General features: G+C 44.3%; 1 protein-coding gene across 4 annotated transcripts in view; it reads left to right on the top strand.

Annotated features, from left to right (window-relative positions):
* Window positions 1-18453, top strand: part of PRKAG2 (protein kinase AMP-activated non-catalytic subunit gamma 2) — a 223498-nt gene that overhangs the window by 95543 nt on the left and 109502 nt on the right. Inside the window, exon 1 of one of the 4 annotated variants that reach the window (XM_080386948.1) lies at window positions 8848-12668. The exons of 2 other annotated variants lie outside the window; for them this stretch is intronic. In XM_080386948.1, coding sequence (XP_080243074.1) covers window positions 12563-12668 — 106 coding nt within the window. In that variant the 5' untranslated portion in view covers window positions 8848-12562. Of the gene's footprint in view, window positions 1-8847; window positions 12669-18453 lie in introns of those variants that run through there. One more of the 4 variants, XM_080386949.1, reaches the window with a different exon arrangement.

Genomic DNA, 18453 nt, shown 5'->3' with positions numbered 1-18453 from the left:
GCAGTAAGGGGAAAGACTTGGGAAAATTTGTTGCTCTTCAGAGTAGCTGGATTTTTGCCATCAGTGAAAACCTGGACTCCATCCACTGTAACAAAAAATTAGCAGGTACTTAATAATGCTCTTTTTTTCCCAAGACTCCGTGGATACCCACCAGTAATGATTTACTGTAAGCATTCCCTGAAAAGCAATGTTAAATCTCGCTGCCTTCTGCTTTGGAGGTCACAGAGAGACAGCTGAGCAAGCCTCGGCAGTGGCAAGTGCAAAGCACAAAATACTGTCATTGGGCCATGGTAAAGAAGGAGCCAAGTCTTAATCACATAAACAGATTCTCATATACTTTCGCCATGCTATTTTATAAAGTGCTTATATAACTGAAAAGATTAATGTTGGACAAAGAAGGCTAGAAAAATATCTTTACGGCTTCTTATTTATGGCGTTACTACGGTTGAGGAATTAGTTTGCATTCTACAAAGCCAGAAAGTGGGGGAGGAGAAAGAGAAGGGATCTGAATAAGGACAGATATTTGCACGGCTCTCAGAATATTAAAGAAAAACTAAAATCCCGAGGAGTTACTGCTGTCAAATGCAGGCAGTCAGTCCTGGAGCAGGACTCGGTATCCAGGCAACGTCAACATTTTTTGTTAAGCTACTGCCAGTGCTGCTGACAGCTTTTGCCAGTTTATGGTCACATTAAAAAAAGAAAATGCCTGACATCACTGAAATTCTTAGAAATTAGTTTCTCATCCAGCCAGCAGGTGCAAGGCTCAGCAACACATGGCACATGCACATCTTGCAAAAGTTCAGAGAGGAAAAAAACTTTGATGAGTTCATGGCTAGGAAAGTGTGTGGTTCCTTGTTTCTCGCTAAACTTGGCACTTCCTTTCCCCCTAAATTTCTTATCCTCTCCCTTGGACACAGATACTTGCTGTGTATTAGGGAATGGATTGCATTTGATTAAGCCATTTATAAGCAACTTCTGCTGCTGTACTATAGATTGCAGGATTAGAGGAGCCCTTTGCTGTGCTAAGAAAGATTCCACATCAGCTTTCCTGGTTCTTTTTGCATTGTGCAAAAGCCAAGAGGCTAAATGAGGTTAGAAACATCATTAATATGCTAATAACATTAATATGTGAAGGGAAGAAGCCCTTGCATTTACAGTCTTACAAGGGTAAGGTGGGACTGATGGGTGCAGAATATGTACAGCCTGGTGGGCTTGGTACTGCAAGGCTGTAGGGACCATGCTGCAGGACAGGTAAAGAAAGGACACTGGTTTGCTGCGTCCACTTACTGAAAAGCAAGTATTTTTGTGCTGGAAGTGTTAACACAGTGAAGCTGAACCTTTTCTTGCAGCTGAGAAGTTAAAACTGTGATGGGGAGCCAGCCTCGTTCTTTGGTGTAGACCAGTGCAGGAGCACTGAGTGCTGTCCAGGCACAGCTGCATGTTTTGTGCTCCAGGAGCAAAAGCAAAACTTTCTTTCACCTTGGGAAGTGCCTGGTGATGGTGACAAAGAAAAGATCTGTAAGACACGTGGAGCTTCTCAGTCGTTAATGTCAAGTGACACAAAAACCCAGTAAAAGTCATTGCTAAAGTGAAGTTGGTTAGCTTGCTGCTCACTAAGTAGCTAAGCACATTAGGAGGAGATGCAGGGGGAGCCGCTAAGCTGCAGAAAGTCCTTTGAACTCTGCTGGTGCTTCACGCCTTCCCTCCCACGCCAGATTTGTGCAGGCTGTGATGTGGCAGGTTTGTGCAGGCAGAGAGGGTAAAGACCGGGGCAGGAGCATCCCTCTCTGCTCCCAGCTCCCCCAGGCTTTGTAGGCAACCCTGAGTGGATGTTCTCTGGGTTTTGGTGAAGTTCCATAAATTACTGTAGTTTAATAAGAGAGTGAATTTTATAGCAGGTGACTGTAAATAGGGAAGGCTGAAGTGTGCAGGGAGAATTTGAAGGGACTGATTTAGGCTGGTGATGCTGAAGGCTGTGACTCAAAATAAAGACCAGCAGGACCTTCCTGTCAGTGCTGTACTTGACACAGGAGCTCATGTGATGTCTTCTAACATGTTGTGCAAGAAAAAAAAAATACTTAGAAATTTATATAAAGACTTCTTGAGAAGCTCGCTTTTGCTGGGTTTTTGCTACTGAGGCCAGTGGGAGTCTGGTCTCTTTGGCCAAGGATTGATGCTCTCCACCCTGTGCTTGTGTTACCCTACTCCAAGCAGTTCCTGAAAGCAGGGGGATTTTGCTGTTTGTCTTTGAACACATAGGTTTGTAATGGATATAGGCAGCAAATAAACAGGAAGGAAAGTCAGAAACCTGTGATCACCATAAATACCTACTTCATCTGCTGTAGGTCTTTGTCTTCTCTAAGATTTTTAATTATCGTTCTGGTTAGCAGGGGTAGAAAAGGGATTGGTCTAAGCATGAGACTCTTGCAGTGCAGAAACACACAGCATCTGAAGATGGTTTTTCATCTGAAGCTCTCACAGAGATGATGTGACTAATCTCTGGTCATGCAGTTACTCGGTAGCAGAGCTGAGAATAAAACCAAAGTCTATTAACACCGTACTCAGCCCCACTTCAGTGTTCCTTCCTCCCCCTCTCTGCCTTATCAGTATTTTACTATGCTAGAAACAGCCTACCTGCTTTACAGGAATATGTAGCTTGGGGCAATAATTTCTGTTTGTGTCTATTAGCACAGAGGTTTTAATATTTTTTGCTCCAGTGACAATCTTGTAAATAAGATGTTGGTTAGACTTGCCAGGCCTTATTGCTAGCTGCCAAGGTGATGACGGAGTATTTTTTCCCCCCCTGCAAATACGTATTATGTAATAATAATAAAAGCACTCAGTCTGTAACACTGGTAGGTTTTTACAGGCTGTTTTAGGCAACCTTGACTCTGAGAGCCAAATCACACCAGGCTGCATTATGGAAAGACCATAGGACTGTGTTAGAAACATGCCCCTCAAAACAGGGGGACTAAGGATGCAGGATGCTTTTGGGACAGACCAAGAAATTCAGGAGTTGGGCTTTGTGCTTCTGGATATATCCAGAGCTCTGTAACCATACCACTGAGTTTCTGCTTTGATTCTTAATGTGGAATTTAAACTGATGAATGATGTTAGAGCTACTTGGTAGAGTGCTTTCTACTTTGAGCACTGAAGCCACCGCAGGATGCTGACCTTAGACAAGATTTGGGAATCTGATGGCACCGTACAAGTTCTGGTCATCTGTGGTGCTAGTTTAGATAATTTTCAAATGACTCTACAAGGTACAAATAGTAATGTGATTGGCCCAATGCATTGCTAAGCTAAGGCCACACCAAAAGAGACTTGTGGTTCCAGAAGTCTCTCCTCAATTTAAGGTTTGGTACATTTTGAGGAAGTGAGCAGGGAAAGATGCTGGCTGCAAATTGTCAGCCTGAGGACTGTGTTGAGGTGGGATGTGCCTGAGCACTGGTACCTGCCCTGTGATTCACAAGGGCATCCTAAAACATAAATAACGAAGGACAAAGGAAGTGGTGCACAAGGATCACTGTGGTGTTGCCTCTTCCCCACTCTGCGTCTGGCTTTTAGGCAGCTCCCCCCCTCCCCCCCCCCCCCCCCCCCCCAAGGACACAGCTGACTGCCTTTTCAGTCTCTTCCTTTATCATTAGCTTTTGCCAGAAAATATTTTTCCTCCTGCCAGGTGTTGTGTGTGCAGACTGGGTTTTCCAGGAATATTCTCTTACTGCCTTGTAGCTCCCTGGTTTCCAGCTGTTTTGTCATTGTAAAGACTCAAAAAGCTTTCTCTAGTTCATGTGTGCATTGGTCCCAGCCAACCCACTGATATTTTTCACACAATCCTATATATAACAACTCTGAACTTCACAGTGCTTGGTGTTTTCACTTGCACAGTGAAAGAACAGGGATATTTTTACCACCCAGGCTGTCCCACACTGTCCCTTAATTCACTCCCACCATAGGCTTGTGGCTCGTGCAGTCTCACCAGCTTCCCAGCTGGCTGCCATGGATGTGCCAGATGCTTTTTTCCAAGTTACCCCTCTGCCAGTTATATGAATGGGTAGAATCATCCAGAAATGGGAAATATTAGGGTTTGGATTGGTTTTTAGCTCATGTAGACAGTAAAACAATGCCAGCTTTCCTTCACGTGTCCGCTGTCTTGGTCTTTGTCCCTTCTGTACCCTGACAGATTGCTAAGGTACCTCTGTTGCCATCTCAGTAAGCTGTAGGGTCTGTCTTTCTCACTGTGCTTTCATCTCTTAAAAAGTCAGTAAAGTTTCTTTTGCTAACAAAATGGCTATGTTTGATCTGGGTGCAGAAAGTCTCTAAATAAAAACCCCAAACCCAACCAACCAAACAAAAAAAAAAACCAACCTGGAAAGAGAAACCAGAAAGATTTTGAATTATTTCTCTTCCAGACCTCATGTATGTGATAATGAATGTTTTCTCCTCTATACTCCCATCTGCTCTAGCAGATCTTCCATAATCTGGGCGACTAATTCTAGTCCTCTCTTTGGAGCTGGGACATGTGAGACAGCCACTTCACGCGCGCAGTGGTTTAATGCAGTGTGAACAATATGCCATGTTCTTGCGAAGGAAGCCGCAGAGCTGTTGAGTTCAACAGACTTCAATCTTGTTCTGTTCCTCCCTGGCCTCGTGCCAGCCTGCTGCACGGGGACTTCTGGAAAGTCACTTCTCCTTGTGCAAAGAAGCTAGAAACCGTGGTACTTAACCTCCCTTCTGCTGAAGATGAAAAGGTGCTACGTGAGATTTAGCTGGTGGTGGTTTCTGAGATGTTTATCTTGAGTTGCTAACAGAGCTGGTTTGCCAGTTGTACAACTATTATGACATTAAATTATGCAATGTACTTGGGTTTATTCCTTGGCTTACATGATGCTTCAGAATCATTAGTTCATAGGAGAAGTAAGGGTAGAAAATGAAGATAGATCTCGGGCGGGGGGTGGGGGGAAGATTGTGTGGTTTTTTCTTTTTTAAATCCCTTGTATTGTTTCTTAACCACCAGCTGAAGGTCTACTGTATTTTCCAGGGATGGTTTGAACAGATAGACCAAGGGAGCTGGCTGCAATGCAGAGACGCTGTGCAGAGCGTTGGATTTCAGTGCACTCTCTGTCCGCACATGGTGGATTCCTCCCTTTCTGTTATAATCCCTTTGCTGGAGTAATCCCACTTGTAATGACAATGCACTGTTGGGTGATCCTTTAGGAATTTCCCCTCTTGGCATTATGCCTATGTTTAGTTCATCGAATTGGGATCCGGTCCTGTGCGATGTCTTTAGTCATACAAACATACTGTCGGTGGCTATATAGTAAGTAGTTAAAGCCCTTCCTATGGATCCCCTGGGTAGTCATTGGGATTTTGTGAGCTTTGACTTGAGGTCAGTGAGCCGTTCAGCTCACCACTGGTCTGATGCTACAAGACCCTGCTTTCGCTGTCAACAAAACAGTGTTGGCAGTAGGTCACGGAAAATGTCCATTCTGCGTAAACACCTGCATTATGTACCCCTGTAGGTAACCTCAATGCAAGTCTCAGGTCTCCTGCACCATCACAGCAGGAAGAGCAGGAGAGGCACACGTATGCAAACTCCTTTGTCCTTACGGTTAGGAGTTAGTTCACGGGGAATGGTTCGTTCATCTGGAAGTTGCTGTGCCTTGCAGCTGAACCAAATGAGGTCCCTTGTGCATCGCTGAACAACAGAAGAGTTGTCAGTGAAGTTGCTGGAGCCAGGAATGAGAAAGGTTTCTCAAGCATCAGCTAAATATTTACCTTTTCAAGGTGTGGTTCCGTTTTCTCTTCAGCCAGCGCTTCTGTGTTGTCTCATGTCTAACAGGATGCTGCTGACCACTGTCTCTAATTCTGTGTATTATATATATAGCACACAGGTCTTCATTATATCCACTGTGGCATAGGAATGGGTCCTTTGTGGGATGGCTGTCAACTCTAACATTGCACTATTGGCATTTTTTATTGTTAAGGTACACTTGAGATTATTTTCAACCAAAAATAGCAGAAGATAATAATAACAAACCAGAAGAAGGGTATCTTTGTTGTCTTATTTTGTGCGTAAGCAAATTTCTTGGCTTTTGCTGCCAGATTCGTCTGCTTACTGTGGGGAGCAGAGGGATACGGAACTTGAAACTACTTTGAAATATCATCACACAACCTAGATTTTAGGATGAGAGTATTGCTTCCACTGTGCATGTTTGTCACTAAAGTTGTATTTTGTGATAACTGTGGTAGTGTGAGTGTTAAAACTGCAGCAAACGTGTGTGAAGCCAAGGTGTGTTACTGCTAATGTTCCTACTAGCTTATGAATTGCAAATGTATGGGTGTGCAACAAAGGGTGCTCGCTGGGTTTGTATAAGGTTGGCTTCTGAGGACACCTGAGGGTTGGTGCAAACTGTTGCTAATTCAGTGAGTTTTCCTCTTCTCTCCAAATAAATCTCCTAAGGCAAAATCAGTAAAGGACTGTATTTCTTTGGAGTCGTGGTGCTCTGATTTTTAGTCTCCTGTATTTCAGGGTGTTCACTGTGGGATAGTGGCATGAATTTCACTCTTCAGGTATTGGCCATACCTCCTCTATCACTTTCTTGTAGTATTTTCTTGTTTTATTAATGTGCTGTCATTCACTTCACGACCCATTCAGTGCTGGTTGAAAGACTTTTTCTTTAATTTAAACTGAAGGGGATATTTTGTTCAGCCCTGCAATGCCCATTTTAACTTTAACATAATCTAATTTGTTCCAATCCTTCATGAGAAGGAGTGAGGAAGCAGGAAAAAAGGAAGAACAAGAAGAGGACAAAAAGAGGTTTGTGATGTTCCAGTGAATCCTGTGTCTTTGTCAAGGTCTTGTGGATGGATATGGTTGAAAGACTTGATAGAAACTTGATAGAAGGAAGACGAAAGACAAGCAAGAAGAGATGAAAAAAGCATAAGTGGAAAAATACTTCTAAGGAACTTTATTGCCTCTGCTATTTTTTTGTAAAAGTTACTGCTGAGATGTTTTCCTTTGGCTGAGAACTTATTAAATTTTAGGAGTGCATTGTCACACCAGACATCCTGTACTTGCTGGATCAAATACTGTTTTGCTGTTCTGAGCACAGCCAGATTGTGGCGTATATAAGAATGGCTCCATTTTTCACATTACAAACTGAAATTGCTGAAGAAGTGAGTGCTGGAAACATATGCACCACAGTTTATTAGTAGGATGTGGGGAAATGATAAAATTATCATTTGGATAAGATCACAGTCATCAGTCCCAGCTTATCGGTCTTTTGGGGTAGGTGCTCTGAGCCTGAAATAAAGTGTTTTTCTTACTAGAAATCACCAATATGCCAACACTACCATTGCTGTTACTGCTATTCCTGCTGGTTCATATTATGAGCTCGGGAAAGGTAGGATAGAAAAACATCACAAAGATGCCAGGATGTAATTTATAAGTAATTTACCAAGAGTTCTGGGGAATCTAGTGTGCACCTTTGGGACTGCTAAAAAGTAAAATTAAACTTTCAAATTTTTCAAAACCAAATTAGTGCCAGCCTGACAGCTTCAGAGATCGAAATCTTTCTTAATGCACAGTGAAAGCAGCATGAAGTAGTATTAAAAAGGGGGATAAAGACAAAAACTTATTACAGTGAAACACTTGGTTATGATTATGGGAAGTAATTGAGCCCAGCTTGGAGTCATAAACTTGCAATTCTTTTATGGGGTGTGAGCTAGACTTGGACCAGATGGAGAAAGTGGTAGTTTGTATTTCTCTTTGAAAATGCAGGCTGCATGCTCTGTTCTACCAGCCTGCACATAGTGTTCAGGCAAAACAGGCTTTTTGTTATTGTGCATTGCATCACTTGTAGTGTTGAGCAGGGTTTTTTTAGAGCAAAGATCTCTTTTACATATTTATTTGCGTGTTATTTTGAAATATTTTCCAAGTTTTCTATTTATATGAAATACGGTTGCAGTTAAAATCAGTCTAGTGTTTTGAGGCTTGTAAGCATGTCCCAGCACCACTGACAATGATAGAAAATGTTTAATTTTGCCAACATCAGTCTGTAGAATTTAAAAAAGAAAGAAAAAAAACAATTTAGGGAAATTTTTAAGGACAAGGCAGAGAAACATGATCCATGTAGAAATGCAAACGTGATTCATGCTTTACCTTTCTAAGTGTGCAACTGAACTTTATTTGTTTGAGCAATGACAGAAACAGAGGGAATTTTGCGCAAGGAAATTCTCAGCAATGAGGAAAGGGAAATACTTGGTTTTGCTGATTTGCAGTCAGAAGCCAGTTGAAGTGTTAATTGTCACTAAGGGGATACATATTCTTTTTAGCCTTTCTGTTTTGTGCTAAATAAGCTCTTAAATTTCAAGGAGGAAAGCACTGTTTTTTCCATTTTCACATGAGAATAAACCCTGGTAGGACTAACTGGTCCCTGTTGTCTGCCCCACACTTTGCTGCTGCATTTGTTTATCAGGTTAAAGCTCCTATTAAAAAAGCAAGTGAGGAGATGGTTAAAAATACCAACATCTGAAGTATTTTCACCACAGCACAGAATTTACACCTCTGTGAAATGGATGAATGAGTTTGCGTTTCAAAACTCTGACGTCTGGGTCAGACACCCCATGGTGGCTGCACTTGCTTGGTGTGATGACATTTTCCCTATTTCCTGTCTGGTGATCAAATCTGAACACTCAACCCCCAGTTCTACCTGGTAGAACAAATCTTCACATTGCATCCAGAAAAAGGAAGATTTTTGTTATGTTAAAGCCTGAAGAGCCGCGTTAAATCACTGCGGGGGGGGGTGGGGGGGGTGGGGTGGGGGTGGTACAAAAGGTGCGTTTGTCCTGAGATGGAGAACTGAAAAGAAAGAAGCATTGAGAAGAGGCAGCCTGGCCACAGGGTTGGATTGGAGATGACTTCTGCCATGAGACTTCTCTCCTTATGTGGCCCTGTGAATTAGTGAAAAATAGAGCAGAAGGATGTTTTTCTTTTCTACGTCGTATGCTGCAGCCTTCCTTTGTAAAAAAACAACCAGGTGGTTTAAGGGGATGGAGGGCTGGCATGAGCAGGAGAGGGCACTGCTGGGTGGCTTGGGCACACAGGCAGCTGGTAGGCTAAAGGCAAGAATTAGTAAGGGAGATTTCCAGGAGATGTGGGTCATCTTTTAGCTCTACAGCCTTTTTCAGGCTCTTTTTTCAGTCTTGATCCTAGATCATCAACATAAAACTGTCAGAGAAACAGATGAGTTGGGGCAAGAGAGTGGTGAGGCTGGAGGCTGGTTGGTGAGTTGTCAGTGTAGAGGCTGCTCTGAGGCTCTGGTCTGGCCGGCTTAGCAGATGCAGCAGGACTAGGGAGACATTTCAGACACATAAATGAGTGTTTGTTTGCCTCTTCCACCCAAAACAGTTTTATTAAGTGGCCCAATGCTTTGTACCTCTCAGAGTGAGCATGCATGTGGTTTTTGGAAAGGATCGGTGTTGTCCTCATGCAGCTCAAGAAACATAATATGCTATAACTAATTTGGAAGACTTTAAAGTAGCTTGACAAGAGTCCATTTCATGGTTGTTTGAAAGGGATTTGTGTTTTCAGTCTCCAGAACATAGATGGCCCCAAAGGAGCTCTTTTGAAACCCAGCTTTTTATTATTAGTTTTATAAGATCCTTCCACTGGAATCATTAAGATGATGTAGTATCTGGTGTAAATGTGCTAGTATGTGTTAGACCGTTAGCTGTGGGGGACAAAATTATCATACTCAAAGCACTTAGTGCTTTTTTTAACAAATTGCTGTGAAAGTCAGTTGTTAAACAGTGTTGTTTCGTTTTCTGGTAGCTCTGTGCAGAAACATTACGGTCTTGCTGATTTCCTTAATAAGGGGAAATGAGCCCTCCTGGTGCAATGGCCCTGCTTGAAAAGGTCATCAGCAACTATTTATCCTTGGCCTCTATCAAAAAGAGGGTTGTTCCCATGCTGAAGCAATACCAATTCTTATCTCATTAAAAAAGGATTAAAATTTTTTGGTTTCTGAAGACATTAAGTCATTCTCAGCAGTCCTTTGGCCACTGAAGAATGAGGAATGCTTTTCTAAGGAGGGGAAACTTGAAGTTCAGATTGCATTGGTGCTGTAGGCAGTGCTCCTTGTGTCTTCGGCCAAGTAAAGACTGGAAAGGGAACTGGATAACTGTCTTCAAATATGTCAGGGGCTGCTCTGGAGCAGAAGGGAGCAATCTGTTCTCTGTGCACATGGTGAATAAGACAAGAAACAGTAGGCTTAAATTGCAGCAAGGAAGATCCAGTTTAGCTGTTGGGGACCTGGTTTTCAAATGGAAAGGACTGCGGAGGTCACCACTGTTGTGGAAGCAGGTTAAGAGCTGGCCCATGAAGTGTGCATATGGGGAGAGCCAGAGCTCGCCTCACTACAGCTACAGTCTCAGTCATGGTGGCATCAGCATGGCAGAACGAAGGGAAGGGATGGTCAAGATGAAGCTTGCAGAGGTAAATGTGGTCATACGAGGCCATCTGGGCCGTGAAGAGTCTGACACTTCCTAGAGCTACCTTAAAATAAATATTTAAGTAACACTGACGCCTTCCCCTGCCAATCCTTCGACACTTCGTGTTGCTCCAGCTGCCTCTCCTCTGTGCTGGGTGAACAGTCAGCCTCAAGGGAGGGGCTGGAGAAAGGGTTTTCTGAAAGCACTTTACTGACAGGCTGTTTTATGCAAAAAATTGTTATTTGGTGAAGAGCACTGGCCTCTTCACTTGCAGAGCTGAAACAGAGCCACAAAGGTGGGGGGTAAAGAAAGTAGGAGGGCAAGTCAGAGGGGAAAGGCTGGGAACAGCCTTAAATTAATTATTTTGGTTCCTCACTTGGATATCAAGGTAATTAAGTGTCTTGTTAGTACGTTCGTTATGTTGTTTGCTAGGTGGAAGAACAAAGGTACCCTCTGTACCGTCTTCTTCCACATTCTCCAGAGGATAAACTGAGTGAAGTCCCTGGTAGCTGAGGATGGCAGAGGAACCTGATGTCATTTCTGCTCCTTCTCTTGGAGCCCCTGAAGTCCTGGGACATCCTTGCACTGATGCCTTGGAGACAGCCATCATTCTGAAAGACCTGAGCTTGTAAAGAATCTGTCTTGTTAAAGGTCTTTTCTGCAGTATTCATGGCTGTCTTTTCTTTTCCTTTCTAATGATATTAAGTCCTAGGAGAAATCATGGGCACAAAGAAAAAGGCATGCTTCTTTGCAGAGGAAAAAGGTGATATGACCTTTAATCCATCTTAGGAATTAAAAAGATAAGTCTCACATTACTTATATAGGGTTTGATTTTTGAAAGATCTGAGCCTCAAGTTCCAGTGATGTCCAGAGGAAAAGCTGGTGCTCTGTGACTTTAAAAAAAAAGCTTTTGATTTAAGAGAACATTTACTGTAATCTTAGGAAGGTTGGCTACAATAGTTTGACCATGCCTTGGTTCATGCTTGCAACCCTTTCCAGCTGTTCAAGATCTAGCCCACACTGATGAACCCTTTCCTAAAATAAACAGCTCTAAATGGACAGACTCAGAGCTTAACATAATACACCCCAGCTGGCTGGGATGAGCAACAGCCCTGTGAATGTTTGTCTCATTGAAAAGACCACGAGGTGGATTTCAGTTGTGTTACAAACAGCTGTCCTGGGTGCATTTTGCTTTGCAGACAGCAAAATTGAATGGAGCGATCCATGCAGAGTGTATAGATATGCGTAGCACAGGGAGGGCATGTCGCTAGAGAAAGTCCAGCCCATCATTCTGGCTACAGTTTCCAGAAAGTATCAGCCTTCTTTTTATGAATTGGCAGAAGCTCATTCCCGTTAATTCATTAGTCATTAGTTGCAGAGGGCCGGGTGCTTCGGAGCTCATCGACAGGCAGCTGGACTATGCTGTCGCTGTGAAGACCCAGCACACATGAATCAAAATAGTTGGGTGATGTCATGTCACGGTGCAAGTGTGCCCGGGACGCTCACTGCCAGGAATTGTCTGTCCAGGGGTGGTTTCCTTTTACAGCCTTTTTAAAGAGTCATCATGCTGAGCTGCACATGACAATTCCCTTCAAGAGGGCTTGTGGCTCCTTTGCATAGTTAGTATTTTTTAAACGCGGGAGCTTATCAGGCGGTTCCTGACCTTTTCCGCATGAGCTGACCTGCTGGGAAACATTGCTTCAGCCTCCAAGGCTTCTGACGGCTGACGGACAAGAGCTCTGAGGCTGCAAGCTGGGCAGACTTTGAACTTCTCCCCGTGTCCACAGATATTTGCAGGCGAGTTACTGTACACTGGAATTAAGACTGGAAGCGCCTGGCGTGCAAGGTTTGGCAGCCTGCTGAAGAGCGGCTTTCCACGAAGACCACAATCAAGCACCTCGGAGCTGAACCTCCCACGAGCTGGACTGTTTTTGCAGCCTCACGGTCTTTCTGGAGCTTTATTTTCTCGCACCTGGGCATTTGGTGTAAGCAACACCTCGCCTTGCTCCTCGTGCTGCTTTTTTTCTTCGGTCCTGGGCATGATCGACAGCTGCTGCCACGCGAGTGCATGTTGCAGCTCATGAAGCGTTTCGGTAGTTTTAGAGGGAGCAAGAAGAGAAAGGAGCAGTACAAAAGCTCGGAGAGACGCCAGTCCGATCCTCGTTGCCTGTTCGGTAGGGACCCTCTGCGTTATCCATCTGAAAAGGAGGGATATTGGTCTTTGGGAGAGGGCAGCGAGTGGGGGATAGTGAATAATTGAGAACAATTTTGTGCTTCTCTATTTCATTGAGTGAATTGTGCAGTTGTTGAGTGGAGGTTATTTCTATATTGGTTTGCACCGGAGATGAACACCTGAGCTGACACCTCTAACCACATCAGATGTAACCTTTAGGAAGAGTGATGGTACAGGAAGCGTTACAGTAAACACTATGAAATACATTCAGAAGGGGCTGTAGAATAATGTTACTTTAATTGAAGATTAGTAACGAAATGCGAAGTTAGGGCTAACATTGTATATTGAAAGATGAATTTTAAGTAGAAAAAAAAATGCGTATCAGTCTAACAAGTAATGCATTTAAAAACCTGTCTTTCTGATGCTGCAGTTATCCATATAACTGTTTGAGTTGCAATTAAGGACCATTCTTGGTTAACGACAAGATTTTCCTGGTCACTGAGTGTTAACTCTAGTACAGGTGCCGAGCTGTGCCTGTCAGAGAGTATCTGTGTGTCATGTAGGGATCAGCTGGGCAGGAGGCAAGGGGTTTTCCAACAGGATTGGGCTGTTTTTCTTAATAAAAGTGGAGAAATAAAATGTTTAATGCATTTCCTATATGGACTAAAGGTAGCTGGTTTACAGCTCTGTGGTTCCCTGAAGGCTGTGAGTGCTTCTGAGAGATTCTGTCCCGTGACTAAGAGGTTTAAAACTGATGTTATACTGAATCAGCTGCATAAGGCATGGTTTAGAGAAGCTGATTTGTACAAAGGGTAAGCAAGGCTCTTTTTTTACTCTCTATCAGTCTGGAGTCACTGTATTAAACCCAGCAGAATGATGAAGATATGAGTAGTATTGGACCATATGGATGATACAGAGAGGTACATACAGATTTAGTGATGAGGAGTTGCAGTTGGTGGATGGGTGGCTGCCCAGAAAGCTTGTTTTTCTATTACTTCATGTTTTGCAATTTATTCAGTGGTCAGTTGTGTTGTTTTTCAGGTGTCCTTCTTGCAAATGCTTCTCCTTTTGTTCCTGTTTTGTACAGTTAAGTGTTTTTAAATCCAAGGTACTATGCCTTATTCTGCATTCCCTTAAACGCATCTGAGGGTTTCTGTTGGAGTGGTAGTAAGGTCAAGGTGATGTGAATAAGAGATGACCCAGGTCTTTGGAGTTCCAGTGTCAGCAAGATGCGCAAAGACAGGTAACAGAGTTTATGCAAGAAGGGGGGGAAATTTAGATTACAGATTGAGCAGATGTAAAATTTATTCCCAGATTTCTAACTAAACCCCCTAAATTCTCACCTGGGCAGAAACACATGTGTGATTTGTTGACTGAGTAGTTAAATGGCACTTTGAGCCACTAATTTACCCTTTTTTTGTGGTTCCATCAATGAGACCAGGATAGCCAGTTATCTGCAAAAGGATTCACTGCTGGACGCACCAAACAGAGTGTTGCAAGTCCACTTCCTCGAAATCTAACTCAAAACCCCATCCTTATCTTCCTCTGCAGAGAAAATAAGTTGTCCTGCACCAAGAGTACTGGGTATATGAACTGTAACATTTGTGACAGAGTTATAAAAGAAAGTTGAAATTGTAGTGCTAGAAATGCCAAAAACTGTGCTCCTCCTTATCCTCATTCCCATTAATCCAGCTCTGTGGCCCAGCCCAGTGGTACACAGACAGCAGTAGTCAGAGTTCTCTGCTCAGTAGCTACTCTACAGACTTTGCAGATGCCATTCATGTAAGAGCGTGACCAGGTCAGCTCTTTCTGTCATGAACAGAGAGCTTCCAAGTTGCAAGAGTGGGGAAAAAGCAAATGAGATGTGTCAGGATTACTGCCTTCCTTGGATGCTCTGCCACGGGGATTGCCTCTGCCATCCCAGCAGAGTCTGGATTCCTTTCAGGAAGCAGGTTAACACACTTGCAAATGCTTTTTTTCCCCCCACCAAATGGCCTTAAGTATTTGCAGGGAAATGTCAAACCAAAAGCTTTGCATTGTTTTCTAGATCGAGTCTGTATCTTGTAGCTGTTCGGCCTTAACAAACCCTTTCTGAGGAGCTCTCAGAGGAACCACTGGCACTCAGCAGGTTTTGTAATCAGTATTAGTGGCATGCAGGAGTGCTGGGAGCAACCAGACTTAGTGGCTCATCAGGTTCAGTCACACACTGGTACATGCCATTTAGTTGCCATCTACCACCAGGGATGAGAAATGAATGACAGCAATCCAGCCTGGGCTTTCCCACCCTGCTCCCCCAGGGTGGCCGTGCTACCGGTACAGCCTCCCTGTTGCTGAACGAGCTTGGATTGTATTCAGAAAAAGAGTGGAAAAGGAAAGAAGAGGAAAAAAATACCCTGATGCCCCAAAAAGGGTTGCTCTGTCACCTGGGCTATTCGAATCTGGAATTTCTGGGTTTTCTTTGTTATCTCTGTGAGTGCTTTAAGGAAAGAGTCCTCCCGTCATCATAAATAGGATTGGGCCAGTGCAGCTACCCATCTTCCCAGGGGTAGATACTATCAGGCAGCTGCAACTAGAGTTACCAAGTAGCCATTCTTCTATCAGTTGAGCTAAACCCCATCCTTCCTCTGCACCGATGAAGAGCTTTGCATCCTGGTAGAGAAGCGGAGGATGGCATTGCCAAGGATGGGCATCTCTGTAATTCCCTGGATCCTTACAGTCCTTTTGTGCCAAGTGAACAGCAAGAGGAGACCCAAATATGGCCAAACAGAGGCAGAGAGCATGCAGAGAGGGGGGAGAGAAAATCCTGGACAAGCACCAGGAGCAAAGAGAGCAGGGGGAGCTGTGGGGCAAAGGCAGAGAGCCCTCAGCTTTGCTCTGGGAGAGGAGCAGCCAACAGAGAGAGCCTTGAAGCTTGAGCTATCCACCCAACAGCAGGGAAGCTGATTTATGCAATACGATTTTGCCAGGGCTGAGGATGCAGATGACCCAAAATTTCTCCAACCTCCAGAACTGCACAGTTCCCTCCTTCCTATTGCAGTTGCTGCTTGCCTGTGCAGCGTTGCTGGCAGCTTCTCCACCTGCCAGTTCTTGCCATGGACCAATGTGTTGTAAACAGATAGGCTCTGTGGCATTTCTGAAGGGGACAACTTTTTGGCCTGAGCAAGGCTAATTGCTCTGCCCTTTAAAGGACACTCTCTATTCCTTGAAGGATTGAATGACACATGCAAAAGGTATAATGTTCAAAGTGTTCCTTCCCTACCCGAGCTGTGAGCGCCCAGGGAAGGAACTGCTCTGCAGCACAGGTGGCTGCCATGACCCTGGGCACTGCCTTGTGCCCAGGCATTTAGCCTCAAATCATGCAATTCGGAGACTTTTAGCTGCATGGAAATACCCAGGAGCTTCTCCTCGCCCATGCTGCTCCTCTTGGGATTTGTTGCTGTGGATTTTAATCAGCAGGGGCCAAAGCTGAGCCCAGACAAGCCAGGTCCAAGGGGCTCCAAGGAAACCTCAGTGCTGCCCCTTGGCCCCTGACCTGTCCCACCTCAATAACATTCTTGAGGACAATTTCCCTGCCAGCTGTTATAATTAGGTGCAAATTAGGACTACATTAGGAGTGAGCCTGCTGAATGACTCGACCCCAATACGTACATATGCAAACATGCCCTGCCATGTGCACAAATCAGGTGGTCACTGTGCAAAGGGCAGAGGCTTGTCTCTGAGTTGCTCCTTAACTTGCTGTAGCCACACTGGCGGCACTCAGTGCATGTGTTTTATCTTGTGTCGCTGCTAACCACTGTGGGATGGAAGGCTGCTGAGCCTTTAGAGATCTAGGAGGTGCCGTTATTTTAGTGTATCTTTAAATACTCAACCCAGCGGCTTCCCCTCTCAGTCAAAAACTCAAGGGGCTTCTTGCATCACTTGCCATGGTCCTTCCCAGACCCCTGGAGTTAGGTGTGAGTGTGGCTCATGTGTCAAGTGGAGAAATTGTACTCTTCCTTCCTGACAGCAGAGATGTGGTGCCTGCATCAGTGATCACCACGTGGAGTTAACATGCCATAGGATGTGACCAGCTCAGACGAAAGTCAATGGGCAAGGACTTGTACCACACCAAAGAGCAGGCGGTTCACAACCTCTCCAAGTGCGAATGGAAACCCAGGGGGTACTTCAGCCTGGCTCACATCACCATTAATTGGCACAAGCCAGGTTGCAGATAGTTGCACTGAGAACAGGGACAGAAAACATGTGGGAGGAGGACGGAGAAGTGATTGCGGAAGGAGATGGCACTTGATCTCGGGCTCCTCCAGCCTGGGGAGCTGCAGCTCATTCAGCGCTTCGCCCCAAAGTGGGTGATGCTGCTTGTGGGAGGACTGCAGCTGAAATATTTATTTTTCTCATTCTGGTGGGATGTTTCTGTTATGAGGCAGTGGGGAAGAAACCATGGCAAAAATATTTCTGGAGAAGTGAATGAGAGTGAGGGGGTCACTGCATGTTCCAGTGGCTACCATCAACAAACTGAAAGAGCAAATTCCTGTTGCTTCTGAGAAGCAGCTTAAAACCACCAGTATCAGAGACTGGGCACGAGAAACTGAGACCACTTTGGTTTGTTAATGATTTTCTCTACTGGTTTTCATGCTCTGTTGAGCTGACAATGATTTTAGAAAATGTGCAGCCCTGGCTGATCAGTACCAATTAATCTTGTACTACAGAGAGCTCCGAGACCTGGAAGCTGTGAAATTTCTATGGTTGGTTGTCAGGAAGGAGAAAAGCAGTGACGAGCCTGATGAAAAGTTTGAGACTTTTTATTTTGCCATTTTCTGCCTCCTTACAGTTACTGTGCTGGTGCTTTCTGGCACATCCCAGCTTTGCACACAGCTTTGAAGTGTTTTGAATGGGGAGAAAAGGACTGTGCCCATGAAGCAGTAGAATCAGCAAGGTATTTTCAAGCAGGTACCCATAAATTCAAATGGTTATAAACCCCAGAAAACCTCCACTGATATGGTGGAAATTGAAACAGAGGTATATTGAGAAGAGTGCTTTGCCCTGAACTCTTCCCTTGCTCCCTCCCTCATGCAAAGCCCAGCAGCATCCTTCCTCTGCAGCCCTTTGTAGGCTTAAAGAAGATGTAGGCTTTTTGTTGTCCAAGAATCCAAATTCTCCAAGTAATTTGTTTTCAAAGAAAGTTACGTTTGTGTGAAGGGCAGGTTATACACGTGAAAATACAATATGTTCTCAAGGCACAGGTTTACAGATCGGTCCTGCAAGTGTATCTGCCCACTGACACCAACACTTTTTCCCAGTCCTGCTCCAGGCAACTCTGCATCCCATCACAAAGTCTGATTGAGAATATCTCTATTACTATAAATGACCGAATTATTCAGCGTTGATGTGCTGTTGTGAACAACGTGGTGGGTGAGACTAGCAGGGCCAGCCTCCCTTTGGCAGGCTATTTTACAAACTGTACAGGTTTTGGGCAGGGAGAGCTCCCATCTGGGAGTAGTCCATGTGGTTATGGCCCTTGTTGGTGCTTGTGCGTGCAAGTATTTGTACCCCAGGCACAGTAGCGGCATAGAGACTTTGGGTTTTTACTGTCTCAAGGATACTTTTCTTTGATTCTGGTGCTATTCAAATGGTGTTATTTGGAACAGCAGGATGAATGCTATTCCTGAAAGACACAGAGAAGCTAAAAGCAAATCTTGGGACTGAATCTAGGTAAAGCTGTGAAATGCAAGTATGGGGAGGTGTTCATTGAGGTGGAAAAGGAGAAACTGAGACAGAAGGAATCCGAA

The sequence above is a fragment of the Falco punctatus genome (genome assembly GCF_963210335.1).
Source record: "Falco punctatus genome assembly, chromosome: 4".
In the NCBI taxonomy this organism is placed as follows: Eukaryota; Metazoa; Chordata; class Aves; order Falconiformes; family Falconidae; genus Falco; species Falco punctatus.
This window is presented reverse-complemented; position numbering and strand designations above follow the sequence as displayed.